This window comes from Arachis stenosperma, chromosome 1 (genome assembly GCF_014773155.1).
Source record: "Arachis stenosperma cultivar V10309 chromosome 1, arast.V10309.gnm1.PFL2, whole genome shotgun sequence".
Lineage (NCBI taxonomy): Eukaryota > Viridiplantae > Streptophyta > Magnoliopsida > Fabales > Fabaceae > Arachis > Arachis stenosperma.
In genome coordinates this window covers 10,055,673-10,065,984 of record NC_080377.1, presented here as the reverse complement: position 1 = coordinate 10,065,984, position 10,312 = coordinate 10,055,673, and the positions used below count along the sequence as shown (strand labels likewise).

The 10,312-nt window shown below is 34.4% G+C and overlaps 3 protein-coding genes across 5 annotated transcripts; 1 reads left to right on the top strand and 2 right to left on the bottom strand.

Moving 5' to 3' along the window:
* The first annotated feature begins 1,145 nt into the window (after positions 1-1,145).
* LOC130974975 (xyloglucan endotransglucosylase protein 1-like) lies at positions 1,146-2,818 on the top strand. The gene is made up of 3 exons (XM_057899810.1): positions 1,146-1,421; positions 1,898-2,091; positions 2,413-2,818. Exons 1-3 carry the CDS (start codon positions 1,146-1,148, stop codon positions 2,816-2,818), a joined length of 876 nt encoding a protein of 291 aa, XP_057755793.1.
* On the bottom strand, positions 1,861-4,386 carry LOC130964039 (peroxisomal and mitochondrial division factor 1-like). The gene is made up of 2 exons (XM_057889855.1): positions 3,460-4,386; positions 1,861-2,078 (listed from the first exon to the last, which is right to left on the bottom strand). The coding sequence occupies exon 1, from the start codon at positions 4,208-4,210 to the stop codon at positions 3,527-3,529; it is 684 nt and encodes a 227-aa protein (XP_057745838.1). The 5' UTR covers positions 4,211-4,386; the 3' UTR covers positions 1,861-2,078; positions 3,460-3,526.
* Positions 4,387-5,115: 729 nt separating this feature from the next.
* LOC130964002 (mitogen-activated protein kinase 20-like) lies at positions 5,116-10,312 on the bottom strand. Of its 3 annotated transcripts, none has more exons than XM_057889853.1 (10): positions 9,664-10,312; positions 8,315-8,723; positions 7,980-8,107; positions 7,780-7,839; positions 7,302-7,451; positions 7,041-7,196; positions 6,729-6,940; positions 6,545-6,643; positions 6,140-6,276; positions 5,116-6,027 (listed from the first exon to the last, which is right to left on the bottom strand). In XM_057889853.1, exons 1-10 carry the CDS (start codon positions 9,685-9,687, stop codon positions 5,585-5,587), a joined length of 1,818 nt encoding a protein of 605 aa, XP_057745836.1. In that variant the 5' UTR covers positions 9,688-10,312; the 3' UTR covers positions 5,116-5,584. The 3 variants fall into 3 exon arrangements, with proteins under 3 accessions (XP_057745836.1, XP_057745837.1, XP_057745835.1); XM_057889854.1 differs by having other exon boundaries at positions 6,119-6,276; positions 9,613-10,309; XM_057889852.1 differs by having other exon boundaries at positions 6,119-6,276; positions 9,664-10,309.

The following is a 10,312-nucleotide window of genomic DNA, read 5'->3' as shown; positions in this document are numbered from 1 at the left end:
ATCACAAAAGTTACTAACCTCTAACACTCTTCGTTTAAAATAGCGAAAATAAAAGATGACTGGTCAATTCAGAGAGTATAATAAAGACTTTGCAATTGACCAAGGACAGTGATGGCTGAAATTATAATGTTTGGAGGTAGAAAAAAGAAGTAAAAAAATAATTAAAATAAAATTAAATGAGTGTGTTTGTTTAGTTGTGGCCCAATAATTATTTTTCAGCTGAAGTCAACTTCTTAATGGGTTTTAATTATTAAAATAAAAAAATGTTTTATCTATTTTTATATGGTAATTTTATGCTAAGTTGACATGTTACATAACACACCACACTTTGGCGAATTGTTGTCACTTTAATATTTTTACTAATGGTGATTAAAAATAAAAAAAAATGAACTAAATTAAATGTTAATACGGAATATTTGTAAAATTTTTTGATAATTGTAAAGAAAAAAAAAAAAGAACAATGCTAGGGCGCCAGCAACATTTGTGATTGGTAGTCATCAATGATGATTTGGTGGTGTGAGATTGATGTAAGATTTCATTCAATGACTCACATTTCTCTGCTGGTTACATGCTGGCCAAAATGCAATAAAATTGCTGGTCCTTAGACTTTTCAAAAAAAGAATGTATCCTCGTTGAAAAAGCAAGCTCATGTTTTACCAGGTGGTACAACTATTAAACGGTTTCTTAACATAGATTTTCTCTTAATATATGCATGTGCATGTATACCTAATTATTAGGTATAAGGAAGACAAAATTATTCTTATTTATTGCAAACAATATATGAATATAATCATAGTTTAGCATTTTTCTATTTAAGGAAGTACCTAACTTTGAGGTTTGACTCTTTGTCCAACGTCAAAATGTCAAGAGACACCAACAACTATCTTCATATCCCTCCCGTCATCTTTGTTAAACAAAACAAAAAGAAACAACAATTTTTTTCAATTTTTCAAATTGTTGTTTGCAACTGCAATTGCAACAGCAACATTGCGGTTGTATTCGACAGATTAGACACCTTCATTTGCAACAATTTGTCACACCCCAAATGTTTTAATTTCATACAAACTTTTTATATAAATAATCATTAATAATTCCCCTAATAATCAATTTCTCCAAAAAAAAAATTGAATTATAAATTAAAAAAAATGGCTCCTTCATGGGGTGGTTCATATTTTCTCCTTCTTTGTATGTTGTTAGGGTTCAGCACAATTGCATACGGTGGGAATTTCAACACTGATTTTGACCTTCTATTTGGAGATGATAGGGTTAAGATTTCTGATGGTGGACAAAGCATGTCCCTTGCAATGGATAAATATTCTGGTTCTGGGGTTGCTACCAAGGATCAATTCTTGTTTGGAAGATTTGACATGAAGATCAAGCTTGTTGGAGGAAACTCTGCAGGAACTGTTACTGCATTTTATGTATGTATTTCTTTCTTTTCATTAATTCCTAATTTAATTACCTTCATATTTATATAAAGGTTTAACTAATTAAAGTGATGGTTTCTGTAGTTTTATCAATTTTGTAAATAAATTCATATATTTTAAAAAGTTTATAATTAACCTTTCATATTTTACAAAAATTTGTGATTAGATTCTTGTTCCATACAAGAATATTAAAAAATAATTATTTTTAAGTATAATTTTGTAAGAATTTGATCGAAAAAGTTATTAAATAAGGATATAATCACAAATAAAAGTAATTTACAATTATATATAAAATTTATGATAACTGATTTTAGCGTACAAATAATATTTTTTAATATAAATATACTCGAAGCGTGTAGCACATCAACATATATAGCCTCAAGATTCTTGATGAATTATGTGTAGCACTACCATATGTTAGTTTTGATTATTTGACATGTAATGTGGATGTTGATGGTGCGTGCATGCAGCTAAGCTCCACAGGAGATCACCATGATGAGGTTGATCTTGAGTTCTTGGGGAACTTAACCGGAGATCCATATATGCTATCAACAAATGTGTTTGCAAACGGTGTTGGGGGTCGTGAGGTTCAATACTATCTTTGGTTTGATCCAACAGCAGATTATCACACCTATTCCATTGATTGGAGCCCTGCCCGCATAATGTAAGCTAATTAAACGATGAAAACTCAAGTGCAGTTAACTTTATGTGAAGTTAATAGTTGAGAGAAGTTTGATGATAATTTAGTTAAATCTATCAAATCATTTAACTATTCTCAACTATCAACTTCATATTAAATTAGGTGCCTCTGAGTTTCTACCTAACAAAATACTATACATTAATTTCCATTCATGCAACTTCATCTTCTAATAATATAAACATTTGTGGATTAGTTCATACAATAATATATATATATATATATATATATATATATATATATATATATATATATATATCTTGTTTTGTGGTGTATTTGGGATTGCAGACTCTGGGTGGACGACACTCCAATCAGAGTGATAAACAACAAAGAAATAATCGGTGTTCCATTCCCAACAAAGCAACCAATGAGGCTGTACACAACACTCTGGAATGGGGATGCATGGGCAACAAGATGGGGCCAAGTGAAGATTGACTTGTCACAAGCACCATTTATAGCAAGGTTCAAGAACTACAATGGCACTGCTTGTGTTCCAAAGAAAGGCATAGCAGATTGCAAGGGTTTTGGTGCTTCAATGAAGAGAGGTCTTGACAATGAAAACAAGAAAAAGTTGAAGCAAGTTAACTCAAAGTGGGTTGTTTATCACTATTGCCGTGATTTGAGGCGTTATGCTCATGGATTACCCTTTGAATGCCGTAGGGACAACATTGCACACAGTGATAATAATCAATAAATAATACATTAATTTAAGGAAAATGGGAATTTTGGGGAATCAATTTATTACTTTCTTAGCCTACTAAATCCTTTATTTGGTGTTTGAGGGATATATATATTATACTTATATCATCAAAAGAGGATCATATTGGATTTTACTCTTTTAAATTGTATTATTGCTCAATATTTTATACTTAAAATATAGTATATTTAGTTCTAAAAATTATAATATTTTTCAATCATGTTACGTATATATAAAAAATCAACTGCCAATCATACTCTATCAGGTACTTCAAGAAGAAAATTGTATGTTCTATAGTTCTATTATACTAAATACTATCCACTTCAGTAATCATACTATATAAATGTATGTAGTACAAGAAGTTAAAAAGCTCACTCCATTATCACTTGACACTAATTGCAAGAAGATGACCAAAAAAGAAAAATAACAACTAATACTACAAAATTGAAGTGTGGAATGCTACATATGAAACAAAACCAGCACTTTTCTCTTTATGTATAAGCACATCTAAGCACTTTTCTTTAACACTAGAGTTCTACAATTCATTTTGAAGAGTAAATCAGTTCACTATGCAATAAAAGAATGAATATAAGAATGTTTCTCATTTTTCAAAGGATTGAACGTAAACATTTTCTTACTTTGAGAGCTCGTTGAAATTCTTGAATTCGATCAAATCACATGCAACCATGCATGGATGCATGCATTTCATCTTCTAGATTTGTGTCTTCCAAACCAAAAATAGATCATAGCAGCCACAGCAGCACTGATAGCTCCTGCTAACCCTAATCCTTTCACCACCACCGGCCACGGCGGCAACTCCAACTCCTCCTCTTCGCCGCCACATCGAGAACCTCTGCGGCCATCAAGCCCTGCCACTCCTATCGCTCTCTCTGCCTCCCTAACCCTCTCTCTCAAACCAATCGCAACCCACTCCATGCACCTTGCTCTCTCCTCGCAATTCCTCAATGCCTTCTCCAATTTCTCGATCTTCTCCGTTAGGATCCCAATTTCCCCCAATTTCTCATGGATTTTCTCCATCAGCGATTGTTCAACCCTAAATCTCTTGCTTCTCTCTTTGATCTCATTTATCTCTGTGACTATGAGCTTCCGCTCCAGCTCCCTCGCCTTCATCTCACTCCGCGCGTTCTCTTGCTTCAACGCCTTCCTTTCTCTCTCTAGAACCTCAGCCAGAGTTTTTCTCTCTTCTAGAAGCTTCCGCAGCTCCGCTATGGCTTCCGACTCCGCCTCATCCTGAACCTCGTCCTCTATAATCTCCGCCACCTCCGGCACCGATTCCAAGGTCAAGTCCGACATGGAATGGTGGCGGCGAAGCGTCATTGCCCTCGCCACCTTCGCCACCGCCGCAATCTCCGGCTCCGCCTCCATCATCTTAGCATCGTCGATCTCGTTCTATCTTATTGATGCGTTTTCTCGATCGATCACGATTTTCACGAATTCTTCAACTGCTGCAAACGAACGGATTCTGCTGCGGCGACGCGAAGGAGCGCTCTTACGATTGAAAAGTGATATATCAGAGATCGGAAAAAAAAAAACTCGGCGTTTGGTTGCCGAGAAAATCAAAAAGAAAAAAAATGACGGAGGAAACTGTAATGTAGTAAGTTTAAGTTCTTGACTTTTTATTTTTCGAGTATTAAAAAATGCGAATTTTTTATTTTCGATACATAAAAAGATAACAATTCACATAAAAAAAAGAGAAAATATATATATATATATATATATATATATATATATATATATTTTATATGCTACTCTCTGTATATTTTGATAAGCATGAAAAAGAAACAATTGTAAGCTGTATCTTCAATTTCTTTTTATCCAGACATATTTTTTATATTTTTTATTTAACTATCATTTACTTTAATAATATATTTTAAGAGTATAATAAAAAAAACTTTTTGTTTTTTACAAGTTCAATACATTGAAAAATGAAAATATAAAAATATTTTTCAATAAACTCTTTTTTATATACGTTAACAAAATCTTTTTATTTATTTATTTTTTGTCTATACGAAACACACAGCATTTCAACAGAAATTAAAGCAAAATTCTGTTGACAAACATAGGTTTGACATCTTGTCGGTCCACACTACTAACTATATCAATACATTGAAATTCCAAATGTATCCATAATTTACCAATACAAGTTACTTTGACAATGAATCAATTTGATGTGTTAAGTTCATAGAACTTCATTAATCTTCCAGAGATAGAAACATCCAAGAGATTTAGGTCTCACTTGAAATCAACAGCACTCCAAGGAGGCAAATAAGAAGAAAGGGAAATAGAATGGTATGGATTAACTTGCAAATTAGGATTCTGTTTCATAGTTACAGTTTGCTGACAATTGTAACCAAAGTTTACAACTTTTAACCACAGAATGCTGGCTCTTCATAGGGAAAGCATTGCCTCATTATGGCCCTTACTATCCCTCATATTATACAAACCACAAGAGACTTAGCATTTTTCTCCGCGGATACGAATACGATTCCTTTAAAGACTGTATAGTTTCTCCCTAAGGATGTGTTTCTGAGTTGGATTTCTGAAGCGAAAGAATGGAACGGTTCCATTTCTTTCTCTCCAGAACCCCAACTCAGGAACACCCCTTAAAGTGAGAAAATAAGAATATATCCACCTTAAAGTTAAGTTTCTCACTTTAGAGATTCAGTTCAATTTAGAGGGGGAACTTTTCTTTTTGCTCTACAAGGGATTGCTCTTTCCATATTTTGAAATCTTACTTAGAAGTTAGAACATTCTTGTCATACCATACTGAACAGGTCCAACTTTTCTATGAGCAGTGGCTCCAGCTGCAGCACTAATCCCACCATATTGAGCCTTAGATTGCAGCAAGTTTGTTTCTATGGCTATTTGATCATCTTGTTCTAGCTTGTTCACTCCGACACGCGTCATGAAAAATGGGTTCTTGTCGATATTGATTGCTATATCGGGCGCTATCTTGGCATTAACTCCACATTGTTGACCATGTGTTGTTGCCTGCAAAGGAACGCCCTTATCGGCTTCTGTTACCGGTCGATTACTGGTGCTAGAACTATGGTAATAGTATGCTGTGGGAACAGGTTGAGAAGGAACCACAGAACCTCTTACTAATGTTCTTGGATCATAAGAATCCTTGACAACACTCGCATACTCGTACGGTCCAACCGGCCCAACAACTTTACCAGGTTTTGCTGAAAATATAAATGCAAGTATAACTTATTATAAATCATGCATGTAAAACTATAAACTTACTTAAGAGGAACAATGATAACAAATCTATACCTAGTGGAATTCTTTGGGCACCTGGCATTGGCCGTGGCACTGTAATTTCTGTATCTCTCGAGCTCTTGTTATAGTCTTCAGCTGTTTGCCGGTTTTTCGAGGAAGCAATACTCGTCTGCTCTTTGGTGGGTGCAATGTTTGAATGTATAATTGTTGACCTGTCAAAATAATATCAGAGCATGATGAAGTGAAAATCTGACTATGCCTCCTTGTTGATCTTAAACATTCATAATCATAACATATATGCAAACAAAGACAATGCTGCGGTGAACCGAAGATAATGTTGGTTTATGATGCACTAGGTTAGTTAGTGATTATAATTCTGCAAGATTCAATTTTATATATGGTTACACCACAACTACAATGGCAATGCATAAAATGCCTAACAAATGCAAATGAGAAATTGCAACAATAGATTAGAATTACCTTGGAAGAGAAACATGCTTTCTATCAAGTGGCACTGCTGGTCCATTTTTACCATTTTCCTCTAAATGAGCAAACTGCTTCCGGAATTGATCAACGGCACTGTACAGAAATTGTAAAAACTATCAAGAGAGAAAAAGAGAAAAGATGGCGAAAACAGTTGAAATGCAATGAAGAAACTAGAAACCTTGGATAAAGAAAATTAGTTCTCTCTGTTCCATTCATGTAGTCTTTCAATAATTGTGGATGATACTCTAGAATCTCACGGAAAATTAGCTCACGAATTTCCTCCTTCGTGACTCTTCGCCTTTCGAATTCGAACTCCATTTTCGTGATTGGCTGGCAGGACGGTTCTCTCTCAACTTTAGCCAGTCCCTTGAAGTAAGGATCAGCCAATGCCTGAAGACACCAAAAAACCATTATATATCTCAAGAAAGAAGGTCAAGATAACATATTACAGATCGTTATACATGATCTACAATGTCACAATGTCACAAACCTCTGCAGCAGTAGGTCGGTCTTTCGGATCAAAAGCCAGCAATCTCTCTAGTAGTCGTAGCGCTAAAGGGTCTGCATTAGGAAACTTATGTGCAAATGGCACAGGCTGTTTTTTCCTCATGCTAGTAAGGTATCTCCGTGCCTTCTCATTGCGTACCTGCATCCAACGCAAAAAATTTGATGCAAGCCTGTAAGCTTTGGTTCAGAATTGTGCTCATAGTGCAATAGATGGTTTCATGCACAACTGCGAGGAAAAAGTTACCCGTGATATGGTATCCAGTGAGGGTGTCCCAAGCAGATCTGTCATCAGATCCAACTGGTGGACAACATTTTTTCCAGGAAAAAGTGGCTTTCCTGTGAGCACTTCGGCAAAGATGCACCCGATGCTCCATATATCAATTGCTGGTGTATACTGCACCAAGAATTACAAAAGGAGAAAAAAAGAAAAAAATGTTACAGCTGCAGAAATCTCAAAATCCAAGGCCAACCAGAAAAATATCAAAATGAACACAAAAGCGCTAGTTCAACATAAGAAGCAAAGAAAACAAATGCATATATGACTACACTATTAGTAAGACAAAACATAATGATAACAGTCTTCAATCTTAAGTAATAACCAAATAAATAAATGTATCATTGGCGTAACGCAATTTAAATTAAGGTGTGGTAAGTAGACTAGAGGCATTTTTATACTATCACCAATTTCTACAGATGTCCAAAAGAATCTAGAAATGCCATACCTTAGAATAAAATGATCCACAAAGCTCCGGAGCTCTATACCACCTTGTTGCAACATAATCCTACACAACATGCAATAAGCAAAGCTCGAAACATCAGTCCCTACTTTCCAAATCAAGTGATAAGTTTAGATAAATAAATGAATTAAAAGCAAAGCTGGTCGCGAAAAAAAAGGTATAAAGGAGATGTATTAAAGGCGTACCGTCCAAAAAATAGTAGTTGGTGTGTCATTGAAGGCAACTCTAGCTAACCCGAAATCACAAATTTTAAGTTTACAGTTTGCATTTGCTAGTATATTCTTTGGCTTCAAATCTCTATGATACACGTTTGCTGTATTGTGTAGCAAATTATTAGTTAGAATAGGCAATATTGAAATCAATATCAACAAAATCACTAAGAAACTTACAAGACAATATATATATATATATATATATATATATATATATATATATATATATATATTCAAAAGTACTTTTTTCATAAAATAAGCACAAAAACACCCAAAATCAATAATCACAGCTACATATGGATAATTACCGGTGTGAATATACTTCAATGCTCGAAGTAATTGGTAAAGGAAAAACTGATAGTGCTCTTTTGTTAAGTCATCATTGGCTTTGATGACTTGATGAAGATCAGACTCCATAAGCTCAAAAACAACATAAATATCTTTGAAGTCCTTCCTAGAAGGTGGCAGCATGATGTGTTTGATTTCAACTATATCGGGATGTCGTAGAAGCCTAAGAAGCTTTATTTCACGGAGGATACGTGCGGCATCAGATATATGCTCGAAGATGTCATGAATCTTCTTAATCGCCACTTTTTCACCTGTATGAGTGTCAATGGCCGAACAGACAACACCATAACTTCCTTTCCCAATGACTTCTTGAATTTTGTACCGGTTGGCATCACCATATTCGGAGAAAAAATCCATCTCTGTTGAATTCTGTATCAAAATCAGGAAAGTTAGCTTTTATGGTGTAAAACAAGTTACAAATTGGCCCCAAAGCATCAAATAAATACAAAAAGGAAATTAGATCACAGGTAGAAATATAAATTAGAAACAAACTTGAATTTGCTTTGTTGTCTTAAAAAGATAAATTTACATTAGACATATTTCAGAACTCATCAATAAAATCAATAGGCATAATACAAATTCGTATGTTAACATAAAAGTCAAATCATGGAATTATCATAGTACCAAAGATTCAAAAACTCAACAAAAAGATGAGTTCAATTATATTTATAGGACTATGATTATTAGTATGACACAGATTGAAATAAAGCAATCAAGCAAACAGATAATAAACATGAAGTGACATATTGCCTCCATAAGAAGGAATTATATTAGAAGACAAAATTTGATTTGTTAACAGAGGACAAAGGAAACTAAAATACCAATAATATCACACAATCACAAAAAGTCTGATCTGATACTGTATGCATTTAGATTAGGAGTTCAATCTTGAACTGAGACAAATTGCATAAATCACAAATCAAGAGGGGCAGAAAAGATTATTTAAAAAAGAAAAAAAAAATATCTTGCCAAACCATGCCGTTATGCTCTCATTAGTAACAGATGCATACAGAAACCAAACCACATGAAGGACTAAAACTGAAAAAATATGAGTCTCAAGTTAACAGAGTTAAGAACAAAATCAACGCATTAATAACTCTCAGTAACCACCATTCTCCAACATAATCTTCATGATCTCATTAGGGTGGTGCCTTCATCATAACTCTCACCAATCATCACAACCACAAAGATCAATAAATAAGCCTGATAGATTCATTGATGACATAATAAGTTATGAACTAAATCATGATTACTTTACCAATCTCAAATTGCACAATTTTCAGAAATGATGAGCTGAAAAAAAATCCACCTTTTTCCTGTGATCTTGCTGCATTTTCTGCTGAGCCCAACAAAATTATTGACACCTCTTGAAGATCAAGCACAAACTGAACAAAACAAAGACCTTAGAATTTTCAAAAAAATTCAAACTTTGACCATTCAAATCAGCCACATTTATCCCCACCTACCCTCTCTCCTTATCACAAATCCACAACAACAATCCCAGCTTATTATTATTATTATTATCCTTCTCTTCACCAAACATAGAAGAAAAATGGAATCACTGATAAACAATTAAACACACACACACACACACTCGCTCACTCTTCTCCAAATCCCACAAACACCAACCTCACCAAGTTTTTGGAAGAACCAAGATTTCTAAAGCCACAAATTTCCAATTTGGCAACAAAAAGTCCTTATTTTTTTGAATTTTCTGACAACCCCACCAAAGATCCCGAGGTGGGAGAAACACAGCGCTATAGCTTCGTTGATTGAACTTAAAAACCAAGTGATACCCACGATTTGTTGCAGGTGAATAAGCCGAAATGAGAAGAATAGTGACACAAAAAGAAGAAGAAGAACGTTGGAAGTGCGCAAGATCTGTGTACACCGACAGGGAGAGGAGAGAGAAAATAGAGATACGTGAAAAATAAAATATTGAGAGGCTTAAGCCTTAA

Excerpts from the sequence above, each read along its gene's own strand:
- LOC130974975 (XM_057899810.1), top strand. The coding sequence starts at position 1,146 with ATGGCTCCTTCATGGGGTGGTTCATATTTTCTCCTTCTTTGTATGTTG. Across the intron at positions 1,422-1,897 it reads GAACTGTTACTGCATTTTAT|CTAAGCTCCACAGGAGATCA; the intron begins GTATGTATTTCT and ends GCGTGCATGCAG. Across the intron at positions 2,092-2,412 it reads TGGAGCCCTGCCCGCATAAT|ACTCTGGGTGGACGACACTC; the intron begins GTAAGCTAATTA and ends TTGGGATTGCAG.
- LOC130964039 (XM_057889855.1), bottom strand. The coding sequence starts at position 4,210 with ATGATGGAGGCGGAGCCGGAGATTGCGGCGGTGGCGAAGGTGGCGAGG.
- LOC130964002 (XM_057889852.1), bottom strand. The coding sequence starts at position 9,687 with ATGCAGCAAGATCACAGGAAAAAG. Across the intron at positions 8,108-8,314 it reads ATTGAAGTATATTCACACCG|CAAACGTGTATCATAGAGAT; the intron begins GTAATTATCCAT and ends TACACAATACAG. Across the intron at positions 7,197-7,301 it reads CACTGGATACCATATCACGG|GTACGCAATGAGAAGGCACG; the intron begins GTAACTTTTTCC and ends CGTTGGATGCAG.